The sequence below is a fragment of the Ammospiza nelsoni genome, chromosome 20 (genome assembly GCF_027579445.1).
Source record: "Ammospiza nelsoni isolate bAmmNel1 chromosome 20, bAmmNel1.pri, whole genome shotgun sequence".
NCBI lineage: Eukaryota > Metazoa > Chordata > Aves > Passeriformes > Passerellidae > Ammospiza > Ammospiza nelsoni.
Window position 1 is genome coordinate 10,594,291 of NC_080652.1, and position 22,838 is coordinate 10,617,128.

The 22,838-nt window shown below is 43.4% G+C and overlaps 1 protein-coding gene across 3 annotated transcripts in view; it reads left to right on the forward strand.

Moving 5' to 3' along the window:
- Window positions 1-20,868, forward strand: part of RABGAP1 (RAB GTPase activating protein 1) — a 61,029-nt gene extending 40,161 nt beyond the window's left edge. For all 3 annotated transcript variants that reach the window (XM_059486225.1, XM_059486224.1, XM_059486226.1), the window contains 13 exons: window positions 3,421-3,534; window positions 4,240-4,314; window positions 6,300-6,425; window positions 7,510-7,653; window positions 9,206-9,247; window positions 9,575-9,703; window positions 12,287-12,379; window positions 13,429-13,539; window positions 16,211-16,315; window positions 16,762-16,845; window positions 17,653-17,724; window positions 18,173-18,370; window positions 19,179-20,868. In XM_059486225.1, coding sequence (XP_059342208.1) covers window positions 3,421-3,534; window positions 4,240-4,314; window positions 6,300-6,425; window positions 7,510-7,653; window positions 9,206-9,247; window positions 9,575-9,703; window positions 12,287-12,379; window positions 13,429-13,539; window positions 16,211-16,315; window positions 16,762-16,845; window positions 17,653-17,724; window positions 18,173-18,370; window positions 19,179-19,301 — 1,416 coding nt within the window. In that variant the 3' untranslated portion in view covers window positions 19,302-20,868. The remainder of the gene's footprint in view (window positions 1-3,420; window positions 3,535-4,239; window positions 4,315-6,299; window positions 6,426-7,509; window positions 7,654-9,205; window positions 9,248-9,574; window positions 9,704-12,286; window positions 12,380-13,428; window positions 13,540-16,210; window positions 16,316-16,761; window positions 16,846-17,652; window positions 17,725-18,172; window positions 18,371-19,178) is intronic.
- The last annotated feature ends 1,970 nt before the right edge of the window (window positions 20,869-22,838 follow it).

Genomic DNA, 22,838 nt, shown 5'->3' on the forward strand with positions numbered 1-22,838 from the left:
AATACTTTTTATCTGTGAATGTTCTGGGCGAGTGCTGACTCCAGGTAACACCTCCTGCAGGCAGCATTCCTTGTGGGAAGTTAACAAGTACATTACTCTGGAACTGTGGTTTGTGTCACTTCCTTGAGGTCTCAGTAACAGGTGTAATTCCTCCTACCAAAGCCTTCTCCAGTGGTTTGGACAAAAACAAATGCAGGAAGTGCACTCTGTGTAAAAATGAATGTAAATATTGCTTAATAAAAGTAATTATGGGAATGCCATCAGACTGCAAAATAGACCTCATGGCACAGGATCCTGCTAACACTAAAAATAGCTGTCAAAAGATCATTTAATGTATTTGAATGTACTTAAAATGTACAGATCTGCTCAAAATAACTTCTCCCCATCGTGTAATATTACCCCTGCTGCTGCCCTGAAAGCTGCACAGAATTTTGGCTCTCTCTGCATGTTGGATCTGCTGGAATCTGTCCCTGGCTTGGTGCACTCCAGGGTGGCTTGTCCATGCCTTGCAGCAACACACCACGTGCTGCTCCCACCCTGGCAGAGCAAGGAAAATTCCAGTGTGGCCTGAGACTCCAGACCCTTCCCACAGTAATCTCTGACCATGTGGCAGAATTCCTGCAGTCACTGGGACCCTCCCAAGGAGTAACTGGAATGTGGAAATGGATGTGGCAAGAGTGAGAGTCAGGCACAGTTTGGGCTGGTGGTGGGTGTGTCAGATAACTCAGCAGTGAGCAAAATTCCACAGTTGGAATCATTCTGGGCTTGGGGCAGGGGGAATTTAAAGTTTGGTCCCCTTGAATTTCTCCATTTTGGTGGTGGTTCTGAAGCCATCCTGGGTCCAGGTCAGGGCTGTTTTATACTCCAGGGGATTTTCTCCAGGAGCTGATCTTTGGGTGATGAGCCATTTCCAGCAGGCAGCTTTCTCCCTTCTCTGGAGGTTTCTTGTTTCATTTTTTTCATCACAAATCTTGTCCTTTAGCAATTCTTTGCTGCAGCTTCTTCATCCTCTTGAGTTTATGTAGTGGATTAGGAGGAGTAAACCTGAGCTGCTGAAAACTGCAAGTAGATCAGCCCCAGGAAGAGAGAACTCCAGCTTTTCCATGTCTTTAATTGTGCCTTAAGCTACAGAAAAAGCTTCTAAAGTAACACAGTCTCAGTCTGAATATGTTGATCAAGGCTGTAACTGCATGACACGGTTTGCAGATCCTAGGGTGCTCCCTGCAAGATCATGAAAATGCATGGAAAATATCTTTTAAATATATCAGGTTTAAGAGATGGGAACCAATATGCTTTTATATGCAGCCTGACAGGATAAATGGGCTTTTCCCAGCTGGACTGCATCCTGGTTTCCATAATTACTCACGTAGTTTCTGTTTAAATCAACTGGAGAGGAAGGTTTCAATATAAGTCCCTTAATATTTTAAAGTGTATAAAAGAGGGGAGGAAGGGCATATTCTGAGTCTGAGCATCTACATTTTCCTGCTTTCCTTCAGAGCAGCAAACTGTTATGAGAATTTTAATCTTCACTACACTTGCCTCAGTTCTCATGGCTGGTTTCCACTCTGTTTTCTTTATTACTTTCTTTTTCTTCCTGTCATTCTTAGCTTTCTATTTTTCAATCCCAGTTTGTGAAGGGTGTGGGTTCAGAAGGGTTTCCTTCAGTTCCCAGTCCCCTGAAAGCATGAGAAATTGCCCATTGAGCCAATTCTCACAGCAAGGTATAAAAATAGGAGTAAAGAAAAGGTTACACAATGCTTGGATTGCAGCAGTTTGTACTAATGGGGAGATTTCAAAGCCATGGTTTGAAAAACATTTTTTAAACCTTATCATTTCCGTTGATTTTTCTCTTCCCAAGCTGTGTTTCAGCTGCAGGAACTCATGTTGGATTGCTGGAGGAATTGTGCTGAGGCACAGGAGTCAAGAGCTGAGCAAGTCACGCAAAGCCAGAGGGGCCACTAATTAGTTCTCTTTAGCCATAATGAGAGATTCCTTTGAGAATCCTCTCCTAAGAGTTTCCAACCAGATGCTTTTGTCTCTGCTGTTAAATACGTGGATTAGAAGGCAAGTGGATTTGAGATGATTTTGCCATTGCAGCAGAGCAGGTGACTCTCAGGAAAGGCACTTGTGTAGGACCACAGATGCTGCTGGCAGTGGCCACAGCCTGTGCTCCTGGGAGCACTTCACTGGAATTCAGTCTTGCAAACTTGTGAGAAACTAAAAGTTATCACCAAGTCTGTATTCACATGTTGAAAGTTTGCAGAATGGTTTCTGAGCTTTGTCTTTCCCTGCTTGCAAACAGCCAGCCATTAGCATAATTGTCTTTGACTTAAAAGGTGTTTATTTATATGAAATTTATTGAGCATTGGATTTTGTTTGTTTCTAATTTCCTTATAATGAGATAGACCTCTTTACCAGTTAATTATTATCAAATTGGAATGCTGAACAGTACTTTTGATATAATTTCCAAAACAATCTGCTCTTGATTCTAATAGCAGCATAATGCTTTCTTTCCTAATGAAATGTCTGTGTTAAGCCCCAGAGAGGAGCATTAACCTTGGATTAAAATCAGAAGAGAAATGAAGCACACTGAAAATGAAGCACACTGTGGTAATTTTGTTGTTGTTGTTGTTTGAAAAATAATTTTGTGAAGAAAAAGAACTACAAGCTGTATTGGATGTTCCTTGCACTGATTACATTGTGTGCTTTTTTACCATCTTTTACTTCTAACCTTTTTCCATTTGCCAAGCAGAAACATGAGTTTTTGGATAGAGTAAACCCCTTTATTTACTGTTCAGATTTCCAAATGTCCAAGGCATTTGAAACTGATGGTGTCAGGGTGATGTAGAGAACAAAGTTCCATCTTCCTCATGCTGAAATCCCAGCTCATGCAGGACCTGTCCCTGCATTCCCTCGTGTTTTCCTGTGTGACGCTCCCCAGGGCTCATACTCATCTGCTTTCTCTAATTGAGTTCTGGGGGGATGAGGAGTGGTTCCTCAAGCTGAACCTCAGGGACAGCATTTGGGACAGCTGCTGCTTACTCCTGCAGTGGTGAGACTGCAGGAGTGTGCCTGGGCAGTGCTGGCATCCAGGGATCTCTGAGGGATGGCTGCATCTGCACTGCCCTGGCCTGGAGCACAAATGGGGTGTGTGGGTGTGTGTTTGTGTGTCTCTGTGTGTGTGTGGGTGTGTGTGAGCTCCTTCTGCCACTCCCTGACCTCCCCAGATGTGCTGAGGTACCCAAATCTATCCCAGCTCTGATCTGCAGCTGCCAGCTCTGCTGGGGCACACTGGGTCTTGTTAAATTTAGAACAGTGCACAGAACCCAGTGCTAATCTCCCAAGTCTCAATCCTAGCATATTGTAGTTCATGTTCTTTTGATGTGTTTTAATTTGCATGTTATTTTCTTTTTCTGATAGGAGTCTCCACAAGACAGTGCCATCACCCGGGACATCAATCGAACGTTCCCTGCCCATGATTATTTCAAAGACACTGGGGGAGATGGCCAGGACTCCCTGTACAAAATATGCAAGGTATTCTTTCAGCTCTTCTGGGCTGGTTTGGTAACTTGGATTCAGCATCCCCAGCAGTGTGACTGCTGGCTGAGAAGAAGGGGCTGTGTTAGCATTGTCTGTCATGCAGACAGCCTCTGGCACCAGGCTCAGGCTCCTCTCCATGGGCTGGCTCTGGTTATTCACACAGGAGCCCTAAAGCCCTCCCAGATTTCTCTGCACTGAAGTGTTTGGTGCAAAGACTTCACATCATTCCTGACCTGTCAGCCTGGATCAAGCTGGACAAATTATGTAACTGGAGATGACTGTGTACCTCCAGAGAGGTTATAAAGCCATAGGCATGCACTGAAGCTGATTATTAAAAGGTGGAAATCAGCAAAAATGGACAGCTCAGTGCATTCAGGTATCTCAGCTGGAATGGTTTAAGCTTCCAGTGCTTTCTTTTGAATTCCTAGGGCTTCTCCCTCTTCCTAACATCCCTGTGGGACCTGTTTAGAGATAAAAGCACTCAGATAAGTGCTTGCAGCAACGTTGGTGCATTACTGGAACCAGCCACTGCCTCTGTGTATCCCAGTTTGGTTGTCATACAGATTTTCCCTTTGCTGGAATGACAATGGCTGCACTCCATCCATGGGAATTGTATGAGCTGTATCAATGCATTGTTCTGTTTTAATTGTGTTTGTTATCTTGAGACAGGTACCAGTAAAGTCTTGATTCCTCTTTTAGGCCTACTCTGTGTATGATGAGGAGATTGGCTACTGCCAAGGCCAGTCCTTCCTGGCTGCTGTGCTGCTGTTACATGTGAGTGCTGCTTTACCCTCAGCTGCTTTAGCATTAAGAATAAATACTGCTCCACGTGTCTAGAACAGACTTCTGAGCTAATGGGGTTGCAGAGCACACATCCCTTCTATGTTGGTCAGTAATAAAGTGGTTTTACACAGGGAGGAGTACATTGTTTCAGACTTGCTGTGGTGTTTGTAAGGACTCAGTGTCCATGCCCTTGTGTTCCTGCACTGGGACCCCTTCCATTCAGGCTTGCACTCGTGAGCAGTAGTAGGCATGGAATTTGTGTGTAAGACAACACCGTAAATGTTTTTGTTACATGGTTTCAAGGTCAGATTTTAGCTTTTTATAAGATGTTTCTGTTGGAATCAGTCAGAAATACAGATGGTGTTTGCCTTGTCCTGTATACACAGAGCAGGATTTAGGACATTGAAGGGATGTCAGTTCTCTGGGGCTCAGGGCAGGCTGTGCTGCCTGTGGGCTCTTGTCCTGGAGGTCTTTGTGCTTCTTGGTTTGAGAGGTTAGGGAAGGATACAATAATACCTTCATATTTTTAAAAGAAACTGTATTATGCTTTTTTAAACTTAATTGCTGTTGATAGAGTGATCTCATCAGTGTAATATCCTTTAATTGCTGGTGTGTTCAGAAGCTAGAGAGAGATTTGTGGTTCTCAGGAGCAAAAGTTTTCGATTCACTCACGCTTGGGAAATACAAGAGCATTACAAATCTGTATTTGTGTGTTTACAGACTGCTCTGTTTCAAAGTAATGTCTGCTTTTTGTCAGTGTTTCTGTTGCAAGGGTGGTTGGAACTGCAGAGTTCCTGAGCCCAGCAGTGCTTTGGGGTTTCTTTTCCCCAGCTGTTGCTGCCAGCGAGGGCTGAGCATGAAGCGTTCTCTGCAGTTTTTGGTGGAAGAGGAAGTCTGGCCTTCAGGGGAGGATTTTCCATACTGTTGTAAAGTCAGGGGAGGATACAGAGCAGATTGTAAACTCCATTCTTGTAAAACAAAAGCCAAGTGATTAATGATAACAACCTTTTAGTTCTATGTAACTGTAATCTGAAATATTTCCTAGATGAGCAATTAATTCTTTATTTCCTCACTGAATGAGATAGGGAAGGGCAACTCTTCCTGCTATGAGAACTGAACACTTTCACTGGAACAGATGTGCTTGCTTGTAGATCCTCATTGTCATGGCTCCCTTGCCCTAGAGAGATTCACTCTCATGACTGAGCCCTGTGTTATTCCAGAGTTCTCTCTTTAACAGTGCTTGTGGCTTCTGGGAATAATGTATGCATGTAAGGAAAAGCTAAATTTCAAATAAGTTTCTTTTCTTTTCAAAGATTCTCTTTGAAGTCAGCCTTTGGAGTGTGGCTGCTAGGAAAAATAAATAATAAAAACAAATGTTGCAGAAAAGGAAATTAAGTTTCTGTGAGTCCTTCACTACCAGTTTGGAATGTTTCAGCAAAGTTTTCTGTTTTAATAAACTCCATCTGCAGATTAATAATAGAATACTTGAGATGGATGTTCTGTTCTTTATAGAAACCAGCAATTGACCTGAAGTCAGACTTTTCTACAGAAATATTAAAACTGAATTTTAAGGGCAGGGAAAAATGTCAAAACACTGATGAGCTTTGAGTTTTCCTTCAGTTTTTGGCAGAAAAGGGAGATTGAACCTTCCCAAACTGGTGCTGAGTTGTGAGGTGTGGAACTTCTGTTAGCAATTACTGGTCTCTCTTAATCATGTCATCTAATAAACATCAAATGTAATAATGTCATTGAAAAAGGGAAATATATATAGTTAAGAGTAAGGGAAAGATCCTGTTTAATATCCTTCAGTAATACTGCTTCTGCCTTTTTTTATGTGGGTGACAAAGGGTTAGGCTGCTCAGAATCTGTAAGATTCAGATTTTGATGAGTTCTGGAGCCTGAACCTTTCACCTGCCTTTTCACCTGATGTGAAAGGTTTTAATGCTGGCTGCTAAATCCACTTTCCTGTCTCACAGATGCCTGAGGAGCAAGCTTTCAGTGTTCTGGTCAAAATCATGTTTGATTATGGACTCAGGGAACTTTTCAAACAGAACTTTGAAGATTTGCACTGCAAGTTCTATCAGCTGGAGCGCCTCATGCAGGTGGGGCTCACTGGGGGTGAACAGAGCCGAGCCTGCAGTTCTGCCCTGGCTCTTCCTGTGGCATGAAGAGTGTTTGTGAGCTGTGAGTAAGCTGTGAGGAGGGTGAACGGTGTTTGTGAGCTGTGAGTAAAGGTGAATGGTGTTTGTGAGCTGTGAGCAAGGGTGAACGGTGTTTGTGAGCTGTGAGTAAGGGTGAATGGTGTGGGTGAGCTGTGAGTAAGGGTGAATGGTGTTTGTGAGCTGTGAGTAAGGGTGAATGGTGTTTGTGAGCTGTGAGTAAAGGTGAATGGTGTGGGTGAGCTGTGAGTAAAGGTGAATGGTGTTTGTGAGCTGTGAGCAAGGGTGAACGGTGTTTGTGAGCTGTGAGCAAGGGTGAACGGTGTTTGTGAGCTGTGAGCAAGGGTGAACGGTGTTTGTGAGCTGTGAGTAAGGGTGAATGGTGTTTGTGAGCTGTGAGTAAGGGTGAATGGTGTTTGTGAGCTGTGAGTAAAGGTGAATGGTGTGGGTGAGCTGTGAGTAAAGGTGAATGGTGTGGGTGAGCTGTGAGTAAAGGTGAATGGTGTGGGTGAGCTGTGAGTAAGGGTGAATGGTGTTTGTGAGCTGTGAGCAAGGGTGAATGGTGTTGGTGAGCTGTGAGCAAGGGTGAATGGTGTGGGTGAGCTGTGAGTAAGGGTGAATAGTGTGGGTGAGCTGTGAGTAAGGGTGAATGGTGTTTGTGAGCTGTGAGCAAGGGTGAACGGTGTTTGTGAGCTGTGAGGACCATCCAGGTGTTGTAGCAGGGGTCTCAGGAGCAGGGTGGTGCTGCTGAAGGCAGATGTTCCTGGCAGCTGGAGTGGCTCTGGTGGCAGCATAGCCACTGCTGGGCCCTGCTGAGGCAATCCCAGGCTCCTGCTGGGCATCCAGCCCAGGACAAGCCTTTGGCATCCTTAGGAGGCCCCCAGGCCCGTTCCTGTCCCACCTGGTGCATGCAGGGCCCTGCACTGATGGTCACTCTGCCCAGCTTCCTTCTCTAGCTTGGGGCTTCAGCTACAGTTCCAAAATAGCCTAAATTAACTTTCAGTGCTTCTGTGTGTTTTACCTTTAGGAATACATTCCTGATCTGTATAACCACTTTCTGGACATCAGCCTTGAAGCACACATGTATGCTTCCCAGTGGTTCCTGACCCTGTTCACTGCAAAATTCCCTCTCTACATGGTCTTCCACATTATTGACTTACTCCTATGTGAGGTATGTGTTAGAACTGGAGACTTGCACAGCTCCCAGCTTTTGACAGTTTGTCACTATCTTGGTTCATGTCCTTGTTACTATCTGTTCTCTCAGAGCAAGGCGTGTGATATTGTTATGTGGAAGTGTTTCATTTCTGCAATGATAAAGATTCTCATCATTTTAAAGAAACAAATTAAGAATCAATAGCTATATAAAAGGTTATTATCTCCTATTCCCTATGGCACTGGTGAATCTGTGTAAGAAGACTCTGTACAGCCTGATGAGAGCTGATTTACAGATATGTGGGCTCCTCTCTTCTGCAGTCATGTAATACACAATGATGACTTTTTATTTTCCTATAATATTATTGCATGGAGGCCATTGTGTATAAAATGGCCCAGCTGACTCTCATGCTGGTAATCTAACAAGCTTGAAGATCTTTCTCCTGGAAAACTTGAAGTCTCTCTATATTTCACAACTTCTATTTAGATAGCAAAATTCTTTGTATTGAGACATTGTCTGCAATCCTGTATAGAACAGTGGGTAAGCAGTGTAATTACAGTCAGCACTTGTTGCCATCAGTGAACAAATCCCATTTTGTACTGAAGCATCCTTGAGTTATTTAATGATTTGCTGGGTAAGTTTATGCATCCATTCATGTTGGATCTGCACTTGTTCCTGTGAAGTGGCTAATTTCCTGCCTTTCCCTTACTGAAGGCTTTCAGCATTCACAAATCTCCTGGTCAATGTTTTTGCCCTTTCCCTGTGTCTGCTGCTTGCTTTGTCCATGTGCCAGTGGAATAGAAAGCAGCAGATGGTATGGAGAAAATCAATTCTGTTTGTTTAGAAACACATTTTCATTTTAATAAACAGTAAATGTGCTCATAGAGAAGTTTTAAGGGGTTTTTAATAATTTTAAAGCAATGGTGAAAGAATAACTCAGTGGGAAGAAGAAAAGAAGGATCTTGAAATAAGATGAGCAATGTGTCATGGTTATGAGTGGGACCCCTGAAGAAGGTGTGAGCTACTCCTGAGTACAGAACTGTTTGTATTTAATTTAATTGGATAGTATGAATAGAACTCTTCTGAGGAATAGAGGCAGAATAGATGCCATGGGACTCTGTCACAAAGTGAGTCACTTTCTTTTCATTGCATGAATTATCCCAGTTTGTGAAGACCAGAATTTAATACATTGGTGTATAAATTACTGCATTTGAATCAGTGATTTTAGAAGTCACTGTATGAAAATTAAATTATCTTGAGCTGACCAACTACTCATTAAGAAATGAAATGAAGTGCACAACATAATTTTAGAGTTTCAGACTGCTAAGGAGACAGTAAAACCAGTTTTGATTGTTTTGCTCTCTATAATGACTCTCCAGTAAAGATATTTTGCCAGTTGTTTGCAAAATTGTTCTTGTGCCTTTGATTTATATAGCACCTGGTTACACATGTATCCTGGTTCTCCTTTTCACAGAAACTAGGCAAACAACAAACCCCACCAAATAAATTCCTATCCAAGCTTGTAAATACTGAGAAATTAAATTATTTTGTCATTATTTTTTCTTTCCAGGGAATAAGTGTTATCTTTAACGTTGCACTGGGATTGTTAAAAGTGAGTATACAATGTTACACTGTGGTTTGTCCATCTTCATGCCCCATATTAAAATTAAGATGCCTGTTACAAAAATATGCTGTTTTTTTGAGAAGCTAACAACTGCCTGTGGCACACGTGCTGTAATCTGGCATGTCCTGTGCAGCACAGTGCTTTTTTGGGGGGGTGGAATAGAAGGTTGCAGAAATAGAAACAAACACTCTTTGCTGAAGGTTAGGGAGCAGCAATGTTACTGCAGCTTCCCAAAGCTGTTGTGGCTTTGTTGTTCCTGGGTTTCAATAACTGTAAAAAATTGGCATTTCCTGGTGTTTCTTGCCTTGTCTCCAGACTACCAAGGATGATTTGCTGCTGACTGACTTTGAGGGGGCTCTGAAGTTCTTCCGAGTGCAGCTGCCCAAGCGGTACCGCTCCGAGGAGAACGCCAAGAAGCTGATGGAGCTGGCCTGCAACATGAAGGTGAGCTGGGAGGGGCTGCTGCAGCCCCCTGGAGCAGCTCCTGCCTCCAGATCCAAGGGCAAGTGCTGCTTAATTGGCTGTGGTCATGGAGAGTAATTTTGAGCCAAATACATTGACATGGTTCAAAGTGTCCTTTTTCCTTGAATTCCCTAGAGGAATTCTCTGTACTGTCAGTGTGGAAGTGCCCAGCTTCCCTGGTGTGTTAACATTCCAGGCATTTTGTGATCAGGTGTAGGAGCAGTGTGGATACCAGTATTCTGCACAGAATTCAAGCTCATCTTGTGTGAAACTAATGTAGCAATTACAGAATAATCAAGAATAAAGCTATTTTATCTCTCTAATCATTTAGCATTAGCCACAGATTAAATGTTCCACATGCATCTGGTTCACATCATCCTAATGAGTGCATTTGCCTTTTATGTTTTCAAATGACAACTTGTTCCTCTTCCCACTCTGCCAGAATTCCCAGTGTTCCCAGGGCTGTGTGGAGTGGCACAAGCAGGCTCTGAGGGGACATGACAGGGCTGCCCCTGCTGTCCTGGGGTGCTTTGGGGCAATAAAGGGGAGCTTGTGAAGGAAACACTGCTGGGCTCGGCTCAGAACACTTCTGTGTCACCTCCTTGATGGGGGTGCTGCACATAATTGCTTTCCTTGACCTAAAATACAAGTCCTTTGCTGTCAGTAGAGATCTCCAGCTCTGAATTTGGAAGTGTTTCTCTGAGCAGAAAAGGGCCTGATATCAAAATAAATAATGTATAGGAAGGGAGAAGTAGCCTGGCTAAGGCATTGTGATGAGAGCAGCATTCTGCTGGAAAGGAGGTCAGGAAGTCATCAGCTGGAGACAGCACCAGATTCTTAAAGTCACTCCTCAGTGTTGCCATCAAGGCATAGAATCACAGAAAGGTTTGGGCTGGAAGGGACCTCAAAGCCCATCTCATTTACCCCTGCCATGGGCAGGAACACCTTCCACATCCCAGGCTGCTCCAAGCCACATCCAGCCTGGCCTTGGGCACTGCCAGGGATGGGGAGTTCACCTCTCTGGGCAACAGATGTTAACAGAGCTGCTGCTGTCTCCTGAAAAAATGTGGTGGGACATCACTGTTCATTTCTGCAAACCCAGAATCCTTGCTGACTTCCCCAGGCCTCCTGTGCCCAGAATTTATGACAATGACAGATCTGCTCAAGATCACCTAAAAAAGGCAAAACTGGCTTAATGCACTTGAAAACTAGAAGATGAAAACACAGTGGTAGTGGTGTGCCTGCCTTCCTTTCCTGTGGCAGGGTGGATGCCTCATTTGTCAGGATCTAACTTTACATTGCAGGAGGTTTGGGGTGTGAAACCCCCAAATTTGGGCAGTTTGAGCAGGGGCAGAGCAGTGAAATAATCTCCTCAAGTTACAGGCTCCATTGTCAGTGAAGGGTTAATTCTCTAGGTGGGTGTCTGGGGTGCAGCCATACCTCCTGCAGTTGTGGTGTGAGCCCAGGATATGTTGGCATCTCCGCTGAAATGTTCCCGAGTGCAGAGAGGCGTTTCTGGCTGCTCTCACTAGAGGGAGCTTGGCCACCGCGTTCTGCAGCTCCTGCCCAGGGAGGTTTCAGTGAGGAAAGCAGACTGCAGGGAAACCAAACACGTTTTCCATTCTGCCTGTCATGTATGCATGTAAAATTCAACCTGTTTCTCAGAAAGGGTTTTTTAAAGAGGAAATCCTAGCTATAGCTTTTAAATATATTTGGTTTACTGAGATAAAAATAAATGTTTGGGTGCAACTTTAATGCTAGAGATTTTATTTAGATGCATAATATCTTACATGTGAAATGCTCACAGTGATCTTGGTGTGGTGTTGCTAAACCATTCTGGCACAGGTGACACCAGGAAAATGCTGGTCAGGATCTGTTACAGCTTCCCTTGTGTTCCCCGTCCCTGCAGCACTTGAACTCTGGGCCCATCACACTGAATCCAGCATCACCTGTGTGTCCCTTTCCACGGAAGGGGAGTCTGGGGCCCTGTGAGAGGGCTCTGTTGGTGCTGTGGGTCAGAGCAGGGACGCAGCCCTTGTGCTCTGAGGTGCTGCTGCTGGCCCAGACACCGCGGCACCTCGGGCAGGGCTTGAGTGACACTGGCAGAAATGTCAGCTGAGCCTGCACTTGCCCTTTCAGCATTTACAGTCTCATGTAAAGTAAACCCAATGCTTCTGTGTGATGATAAATGTTACAGCTGAGGAAGCAGCTGAAGAAGGCTCAGCATCAGGCCAGTCCCAAAATGAACCACGTCTCGTGGGGTTCTGTTGTGCAGAAGCTGTGCGGTGTGTGGAGCACCAGGGAGCTGTGCAGCACCAAGGGGGAGCTCGGACAGGATGCTCTGGGTGCCTTTTGAAACTTTTACTGCATCCCACAGGAAGAGGCTGCTGTCATTCTATTGAGTGGAACTGGTTTTGGCCACACCTGAGGCCCTCAGAACTGGTGAAGCCAGGAGCTGTGCTTTGTGGGAGGCAGGAGTTCCCTGAAGTTTGTTCCATAACCCTGTGTGTGTTGTGTTCTTTTATTGATGTTCTGGGCAGGAACTAATGGGCTGCTTTAATTTAGATTAGCCAGAAGAAGCTGAAGAAATATGAAAAGGAATATCATACCATGAGAGAGCAGCAGGCTCAACAGGAGGATCCTATAGAAAGATTTGAGGTAATGCTTTACCTTCTCCAGTCTGGTTTAACAAACAGGAAGTTGCTACTTTTGACTCCTTTTTGAGCTGGTTTTGTTTTCTGACCAATTTGGATGCAACAGCTCCATGAACATGAAGGGGATGTCTCTATTGGCAATGCTGATCAGGATGGGGTTGTTGTGAGCCCAGCTGTGCAAGAAAAGGAATAGTATGAATTTTTATTTGGGCTTATAGAACTGGTTCAGTAGAGCCTGTTTAACGTGCTGATTGCACCACAAGCCATGAACAGAAAGGAAATGCCTGACTGATTCTAACTCTGCCTTCCATGTTTACCCTCCCCCTTTTACTCCTCTTCCTAATTTCAAATGGTGTATACTGCACTAAGCATATAATCTTAGAAATAGTTTAATTATCAAATAAACATAATACAGGGATAAATTACATGTCAAGTTATGCATGCATACACATAGCACAATAATGCACACAGAGACATAGAAACAATAAATTCATGTATTTTAATCAGAGAAGTAAATTTTCTTTAGTATCCATCTGTGTGCTGGGAGTTGTAACAGGAGAGAGAAAATAGAGTATTTTTTTCTAGGATTCTCCTCTCTTACCTGTTCCTTGTATGCAAATTTCAATTTGAACCAAGAAAAGCAGTACTTGTAGGAGAGTCCTGGCAAGACATTGATGGCACAATGATACCCCTACTACTACATCAGTGTGTGGGCACAGGGGCTGTGTGTGGGCACAGGGGGCTGTGTGTGAGTGTGTGGGCACAGGGGCTGTGTGTGAGTGTGTGGGCACAGGGGCTGTGTGTGGGCACAGGGGCTGTGTGTGGGCACAGGGGCTGTGTGTGAGTGTGTGGGCACAGGGGCTGTGTGTGGGCACAGGGGCTGTGTGTGGGCACAGGGGCTGTGTGTGGGCACAGGGGCTGTGTGTGAGTGTGTGGGCACAGGGGCTGTGTGTGGGCACAGGGGCTGTGTGTGGGCACAGGGGCTGTGTGTGGGCACAGGGGCTGTGTGTGACACCCTGCAGCCCTGTCCCTCACAGCCCCTCTGTTCCCCAGCGCGAGAACCGGCGCCTGCAGGAGGCCAACATGAGACTGGAGCAGGAGAACGACGACCTGGCCCACGAGCTGGTCACCAGCAAGATTGCACTGAGGAAGGACTTGGACAATGTAAGTCATGTCCTGGGCTGTCTACAGGGGCTAACTCCTTGTGCCTTCTTTCCCTGGAGAGGAGAGACATGGAGTGCTTTTTTTGTGTGGGACAGGATTCCTTCCTCCACATCCCCATTGCACCCTGCCAATGTGTAGGCCTGTGACAGAGGTCCATGGGAAACAGGAGTGCTGGCTGAAATATACATTATTCTAAAAGCATTCAGACTGCAGGGAAAGGAGAGCCTGTACTTGAGTAGTTGCTTTCTTTTCTCTAAGGAAGTCTAGCAGGAGCTGTGGCAAGTTTTTGAACCATCACAGAAACCATAACATGGATGCTAGCTTGTGTTTTCCAGGGATTTTTATGAATACAATTTCACAGCAGACAGGCTTTGCAAAGGGCCTGATAAACTTGAAAGTCTGAGTCTGTCTGGCTCTGCGTGGATCAGGTTCTCAGGTACCTCAGGCAACTCTGAAAATGTTGTTGTGGTTTCCATTTGGCTTGTTGGAATCTGCCTGTGTGAACTCCTCATCCTGGGCTGTTTCCAGATCACTAGAGCTCTCAGGAGGAAGATTCAGGTTTGCTTTGTGTTACAGCAGTTTTTTTCAGCTTGCTGTCCCACTCCCTTCTTTGCATATTCAGTTGTGGGAGATTTTATTAGGATATGCTTTTTCTTTTTTCCAGGACATGCAGAGACAGAAAGGTGCTGGCATTTCTAGCACAGGGGAGGCTACACCACATTTAGTCTGTCTGCTTGGGGAGGTGAGGGAAAGAGTTCAAGTGCTCATGTTTTGCCATTCTTGTTCTGTACCAAGAGAAGTGCATTTCTGAAATCTCAAAGGAAAATGGCTTCTGCAAGTTGCCCAGTGCAGGAGCTGACAGGCTTTCAAATGTTTCATTGGATCTGCCTCAGACAATTTAAGGTTTCCCACGGTCTCCTATAAACTTGCTCTCGAAAAACTATTCATAGTAAATGTTGATGCCACTGGGTGAATGTTGCTTTAATGAGGTTTGGTTCAGGACTTTTGGGTTTATTACATCTCCTGTTCTTAGGTGGTAAAATGGGGATCACAGAAGAATGTTCTAGAAGCAGGGTTTCCCCACACATTGGTACATTCACTTCCTCTTACTTGGGCTTTTTTCCTTCATTAGTGAAGCTTCTGGAAGCTTCACAGTGGTGATAGCCCAGCAGTGGCACTCAGGAGGTGGACTCCAGCAAAAATTGTCCTGAAGAAGCTTTTTCTATCAGTTTTTAACTGTCGTTTGTGGCTGCTTGAGACACTGTTATATTTTTACATTGTTTTTTTAAATGGAGAGCTGGGAGAGGAACAAAATTAGGCAAAATTTATATGTTTAATTTGATATATAATAGTCTTGTACTCAAAGATGGCAAATGATGTTGGCAGCATTTGGGTTATCCCCTGGGAGGAGATAGTTGGGTTTGATCCTACTTCAGGACATGATTAATTCTTCTAATTGGATCCTGAAGTGATAAGTTTCATTCTGCCAGCCTGAGGTCCTGAAAGGAAAGTACCAAAGGACATTGTTTAACGCACCTTTTCTATACCTACGTGGCATGTCTGAAATCTGCAACCCAAAAGATCAAAACAAAGCATTTGGAAATACAAGAATTTCCTTAATATCCTTTCACTAGGCCAGAAAATAGGCTTCGTTTTTCTACTGTTGTTGGGCTCCTACATCCCAGTGTTCTTTAACTTTCAAACAGCTGAAACCCCATCTGTAATGAAAAGATGTTCTCTTTGCCTTTGCCGTCTGTTTTAAAGGATCAGCAGGACTTTAAGGGACTAAAATTCACTTTTTGATTTTCTTCCTTTGAAGGGAATTGGTACAGCTACTTTCTGAAGATTTTATATATCAGTTGAGTTATTGATCTATTTTTATGTAGAATCCATACACCTATTGGGAAGGGCTGTGTTGTGTGTATGAGACAGGAAAAGATGTCTTAACTTTGCAGAGTTTTAGTGATTTATAAAGAGCTTGAAATTTTTCAGCAATATATTTTTATGCTTTAAAAACTGCAGTAAAAAGGGGTTGTTGGTTTCTGGTGGGACATTTCTTTCCCTTAAGGAGGAAGGAGAGAGGAGCCTGACTTATGTTTGCTTTGGTAGCTCCGTTTTTTCCTGCAGTATTTTCTGGGATGGTATTACATCCATTGAGACGTTTCATAGAGTTCTGGGGGCTTTTTAAACGTTCTAGAGGCATTTTTCATTAATTCTGTTTTCATTGCAAGGTTGAATGTTTGCAAATTAAACTTAGGTCTGAGCTGGTTATAGTCTTTTATTGATCTTGCACATTGTGAGCTGTTCTGTGCCTTTGGTTGTCTTCAGAATGTATTGGTCAACTTTCAGACTGGACAAGAAAATGAAATTTATTTCTGGTATTGGGTTTCTTTGGAGCAATCCCTACTCCAGTTTTGCTAAAATGAATCACTGAATTCATGAAGCATTTTAGAGGGCTGGAGTATAGTGGTACATGCCATTAATTTTGATGTTTTGCTGCTTTGCTATTGCAGATGGGAAGTTTTAGGAAAATAATTTTCAGAATAAAGTTTTATTGTTTTTAATAGCAATGAACCAAACCTTAATAAGACTGGAATGGCTGCACTCTTGGCTCTGTCCTGATGGAGGCACAGCAGGGAAGCCTCTGCTCAGGCTCCACTCTGTGTTTCAGGCAGAGGAGAAGGCAGATGCCCTCAATAAGGAGCTGCTAATGACCAAACAGAAGCTGATTGATGCAGAAGAAGAAAAGAGGCGCCTGGAGGAAGAATCTGCTCAGGTTGGGGCATTTCTGTCATTCTTGCTGTTCTCTGCAGTACAGAAATGATAAAAATAAAAAGTGACAAGTGTGGGAAGGGCTTAATGTTCTAAGTCATGTTTGTCCCTCCTCTGTGCTGTAAAGGACGTCAGCAAAGCAGAATTTGGCATTTTCCTGCCAGGTGCTTCATAGGGTGGGGAATTTTTAACTTGAAATCAGTGTCACAGCCTGTGCCAGATGCTGCACAGAGAGGCAGTGCAGGACTTCAGCTGTCAGCACTTTCTGAATCCCTCCTTTCCTTGGCTAGCCCACTGCTCTGGCAGTGATGGCCACCAAAGCCTGGCTTTACTCTGGGTCCCTGGGTAGAGCACAGCAGTGAGGTTAAGGAGAAGGAAGAAATAGCACCTGGGTATTTTTCAGACTACACCTATATAAACCCTTTATTTTCTTTTTTTCCCGCCCTACAGCTGAAGGAAATGTGTCGTAGGGAACTAGATAAGGCAGAGTCAGAGATCAAAAAGAACAGCTCTATTATTGGTGACTACAAACAGGTAAGTACAACTTCATGATGATGTGGTTTGTTATCAAAGTACAAGACTTTGGGGTAATTTAGGAGATTTCTGGAAACCAATGTGATTTGTGCCATGCATTTGAGGACACAATTTAGCTGTTCTAAATGGGAAGCCTGTGGCTGGTTTTGCATTTTCTTTGGCCAAGATCCTGAAGTGGTCAGTCCTGTTTGCCCCTGATGTGGGGATTTGCAGATCAGCAGTCACCACAGCCTCAGGTACAGACAAACCTTGTTCAGATGGGCTCTCAGATATCAAAGGTTCACTTCATGCCAAGAACAGCTTCTCTCTCATCTTTGCTTTGTCAATCAAATGCACCTCAGAAATAAACAAAAAGATGCCTTTTTCCTTTCAAGGCTTTGCTTTGGCATTCAGGCTCCTGATCAGAAGGTATCAAGGGAGAAAATTCATGTGTCTCTTTAGTAGGCCCATATCAGGTCTCAGGGAATGAATTAGGGCTTTTTTACTACTCTGTCTTGCCTGTTCTTTTTTCCCAAAGGCAACAAAAGGGTCATGCTATTCCTAACCTTTTCTGGCTCCTTTAGCAAGGCCAAACTGTTAATAACTTTTGTTGGAACTACACCTTTTCCTGTGGGGATAGAAGAATATGTAGAGAATGGGAAAATGTGCAATGAGGCAGCTTAATGCAGCATCCCAATTTTTCTAGCTTTCTAAGGGTCCTTAGACTATCCATGTTAATATTGCAGCAGCATTTATTTGTGCTTCAGCATTCATTTGGGAGAGAATTTACATTTATAAATGGTTTGGTAACATAATTTTACTTGTCAGATTTGTTCCCAGCTGAGTGAGCGACTGGAAAAGCAGCAAACAGCAAATAAAGCTGAAATTGAGAAAATACGGGTAAGAGACCAGATAGATCCACAGTCTACAATGTTTCAATCTCTTAGCAAAACCATAGCAGCAAACACACAGTTTATTTCATTACTAAAATGGTGGCTGAGAGTCCCCATAGATGACAGAGAAGATTGTAAGGGGGAGGTCTGGGAGAAAAGGTGAGTCTTCTCGTGCCATAGTGGTTACATGCTAATGTTGATGCTGGGGAGGATTTTGAGGGTCTTTTTTTTTTTTCTGGAAGAGATTTTCTGACTGTCTTTTACCTTAAAGTAACAGTGGGAGGGACAGAGCCCATTATTGTAGCAAAGCATCACAGCAGTGAGTGTGGGGCTGGCAGCAGCTCCTGCCTGGCTGTGCCTCCCCACAAGTTCCCATCAGTGGTTCCTGTGGTGCTGAGCTGCTCTCCCCGAGCACAGGCAGGACAGGCTTTGCTCACAGCCAGGTGTTTGCTTAGCAAAAGGTGGATGACTGCGAGCACTGCCGCGAGTTCTTCAATAAGGAAGGCCGTGTGAAGGTGGCCAGCACTGCCAAGGATGGTTCAGACGAGGACACGGATGAGGAGAAGGAAACTCTGAAGAACCAGCTAAGGGAAATGGAGCTTGAGCTGGCCCAGACCAAGCTGCAGCTTGTGGAGGCGGAATGTAAAATACAGGTAATGCTCTGGGAGTTTGTTTTGTAGTCTGTACAGCGTGTCTGCATTCCTAGAAAAATGTGTGTGTGAGCTGTAGAGGGATTGGAACAGATCCTGTTGGTTGAAACCATAACCTGCTATTTCCTGCACAGTTATTTAACCAAACACTGCGTCTGAAACTTGCTGTATGCAGACGATATAATTGAAATTGCATGAACTGTATTTAGCAGCCACTACAGCTTCCAGACATCTGCCTGTCTGCAGTGCAGTGCTGGCTGCCTGATCTCCTGCAACTGCTTGGAAGGAGCCCAAGCTCTGACAGAGTACTGAATCATGCATGTCTTTATCTCACAATCAGTGCTAAATGAAGAAGTAACATTGACAAATGTTAGACATGTTTCTTAAAACACGATTGCAAAGCACTCTGGGTACCTGAAGTATTTCTGTAAAATATGACAACATTGTGCTTTTAGCCTAAAACTGATATGTCAGTGTGGCTTGCTCACAGAAAGGTAAAAATTAGTTTGTAGAAAGTCTACTTCCTGTGGGAATAACTCCTCCTCAGATGGAAGACAATTAAAGAGTTTGGATGTACTGGAGAAAGCCGAATGTTTCACTAAGGGCAATGACACAAGTCTTGTTTTGCTTTTCAAAGCTTTTTTTTTTCCTCTTTGTCAGCTTATTGTGCTGCTTTTAATTTATGTAAGACTTGTTTAACTTCTAAAGTGGCCAAGAGTTTGTAGATGTTCTAGAGCCTTCTAGCTTTAACTCCTATAACCTTGTGCTGGGAATATGTAACAAATTAAGGAAATTACTCTTCTGTTTGCAGGATTTGGAGCACCATTTGGGTCTGGCCCTTAATGAAGTACAAGCTGCAAAGAAAACGTGGTTCAACAGAACAATAAGCTCTATAAAAACAGTGACTGGAGTCCAAGGAAAAGAGACTTGTTGAAAAGCAGTTCTGTCAAACACACCTTCTTAACACCTTTTGTTGCCTTCCTTGGCCAGATGTTTAATTCTGTGACATGAGAGGACCAGAATGTAAATATAATAGAAACACAGCATGTCAGGATTTCAATAGGTCAGTGATAAAGAGGATGGAAACACAAGAGAGGTATTATTGCTAGACATGGGATGTTCATACTACTGATATTTAACAGGTGATGTAGCTAGATTGAAGCTCTTCCGAGAAACACTCCATTCTGCGTCTGGCTGGAGGCTTTTCACAGACTAGGTACGAGAACTTACCAAACCCTAATTGTTAAGTTTACATATGATAGGTTTTTTTACAGTTATAACCTTTTTTAATATTTTATTTGAAAGGAAAAATGTCACTAACAAAGTTTAAAAAGAAAAAAAGAAAAAAAAACAGAAAAAATGCAACAAAAAAATACGAGTTTATCAAGAACTACATCAGTGCCAGAAAGCAGTCCCCAGAGGTAGGAAATTGAGAGTAGGAGGTGACATGTTTTGCTTTATGAATGGGGATGATTTCAGCATTCCTGTCGAGCAACCCCACTTTGTTTTAGTAGATGCAGCATCCATCTCTCTGTGTTTGGCATTTCTTTCTGTTACTAATCAATTCTATGCAACTCTGGGCTTTTTTGGCAAGGGCTGCCAAACCAATTTGCCACCGGAGGCTGGGAGACTTGTCCAAGTGCTAGACAAGAACAATCGGAATTGTGGGCAAATTCCCGTTTCACTTGTGTCGTATTGTTTGATCCACATATCAACAGCACCAGGACTGCTGATAATATGAATTATGTGGATGGTCTGACATTCAATGGAGTCTGTCTGGGTTTTGTCAGGTTTCTGTTTTGTTTTTGTTTGTTTGTTTTTACCCGGCTGTAGCAGGCCTTCTGCGGAGCTCCGACAGAGCTCGCAGGTTTTAGTTTTGCACATAGGTATGAATGGGACAAAGAAACAATAAACTGAGATATATCTGAGGCAGAAATCACAGCGTGAGTGTAGCTGCGAGCATCTCTCGCTGTAACTGGCTTCCTGGTGGCGTTCTGAGGTGGTGTAGGTCATTGTTCACGCTCGATGCAGTTGCACTGGTAGGTGCTAAACGTGCTTGGAGTTCTCATTCCTTGGATTGTATTGAGTTCTCACCAGAAAGCTGTAGAATGGAGTTTTGCACCTTGTAATTTTTTTAATTTATAATGGTTTGTGTTATGCTGAAGTATCTATTGCATCAGTGGATAAATTTTGTGTGCAGTGTGAGTATAAGCTGGTAACAATATGAGGCACTGGTTTGTATATAAAGATATTTGGTTTATTTTGTATTTCTAACTTTTTCTTGTTTACTGTACTAATGCTAGCTAATGTACTCTGTAACTACAGGATAGAACATGCTATGTCCAAGCTTTTTTCCTTAACTGCATACATTATCTCTATTGTTTAATACCAAAAAACAAAATACTGTAACTCCATCAATATTAGATGCGTGGACATTGTGGTAGCATAGTTGCAGTGTGTATACTTTATGAATTGAAATATAAACTAGTAAAATTGTATAACTATTTTGTTGTTTCATTTCATTTGAACTGAAAATTATTAAATATTTTGCAATATGAAGCTAATTCTCTTCTTAAAGTAGAAACAGCAGCATCTGCAGGCTTCTCCAAGACTGAAACCACAGTCATGCTGCAAAGGGCTTTGCTAAAAAAGACTGCATGTTCTGAGTGCTGCCAACACTGGTTTTATATAATAAAATCTAGGGTTTGCTTTGAAAAAAGAAACTGCAAAAGTGACCTTGTGCAGCTTGAAACTTGTGACTCAGTATTTCTCAAACATGTCCAATTTAGAACATTTTTTTTTTCCCATGGCCCTCCAAATTCTGCTTGAATCTGCAAAATAAATGTAGGCTATCTCTGCTTATCACCATCAGTAACAAATTCTGTGGGGTCAAGCGTGGTTCATGTCATGTTCAGCAGGGTTTTGTAGCCATGGCTGAGCCCGCACAACTTCAGGGCTGCAGCAATGGGGTCACAGCAGCTCTGCTCCCCAGCCCTGTGCTCTGCAGAGATAACCAGGAGAACAAATGGATTCTTGTCTCCAAAACCACCAGAGGTGGCTCGGAAAGCAGCCCTGCTCTAGGAGGCTGCTGTGATGTCACTTTCCCAGCCATATTTTGCTTTAAGAGAATGGCATCATGGGGCTGTGTGTGGTCTCTGCTGTTTGGTCCTCCCGGAGGTGCATCCCTTGGTAAGGTCAGCTCTGCAGTTTCTTGATAATTGCAACCTTTAGAGAAAGTTTAAAGGTAAGTAGGGGACAGGAGGAAGCAACTCAAGAACTCTTCATCCACTTGTCTTTCTCAAAGGCACTGGGAAATAGTGTATTAGTGCATTTTCCTCCAAAAATGAGGTACTTAAAGGAAGAGAAAAAGCTGCTTTATTGTTCAGATGTCTTCCACTCTCTAAATAAACATTATCTTCAAATTGCATGCAGTATATACTCCTCTTTTAGTATGGATGCAGAACATGCATAATTGTTTCACACCATTTCATCCAAAACACTTTATAGTCAGTTTCCAGTCATGGATTATTTTGGATGCCTACCTGAAGGTTTTTGGTGCTCAGAAATAAATATTAACAATGTATTCCACATACAACTCCATCTAAAATATCCACAGCTAACTAAGAAAAATGGATCCAGTGCTGAGGTGTGCATCTTTGGAAGCATAATTACATGTGAAAGACAAGGAAGCAGGTCAGTTTAAGGATGAGGAAACGGAATTTTAAGATGTTCAAAACTATGAATAAGGAAGGTACAAAACCACATAGAGTGAGGATAAGTATTTTACAGCCCTGTAAGAGAAAAGGAATTAGTGTGTTTGGTAGCATTTGGGGCATTAATGAGATGGTTATTTTCTGGTAGTCCATCACCTTTCTGTTCACATGTGCCTCAGCTGGGTTTGAGTCTTGAACTCCAGCTCAGTGCCAGTCTGCTGATGCTGGGATTAATCTCCTGTGCCCCAGGCTCCAGCTTCCAAATGCTTTGCGTGTTTGTGCTGTATCATTACGTTCCAATGGTCTCAGTGTGGGAGCTCGAGTGTCACAATCTCATTTTGTTGCAGAACTTCTTGGCAGCTCAGGGTCTGCAGCTGGAAGTGGATATTCAGGATCTATCGGAAAGTTTTACCTTTAAGCATTGCTGGTAAGCTGTCTTGAAATTTATGTAACTACCTCCCTGACTTTTTTTAGCTGCCCTTCTTATCTGTGGCAGTGATATAAAGTTCCTGTTATCTAGAGGAGGATTTCACTCCATCTGTTCAACAGCTTGGCTCACATTCATCCAGCCTAACTTTAGACACTTCGGAGGTGCCTACCATAAGAGTTTAATCCAGGGAGGTTTTCCAGCCCTCGGCGCTGCGGGGGCAGCGCTGCAGGCAGGCGGCTCACCCGGCCTCGTGCCCGGAGCCCTGATGGATCAGGGGAGCTCCTGTGAGCCCTCAAACTGAACTGAGAGTCCTCCTAAATTAAAAAAA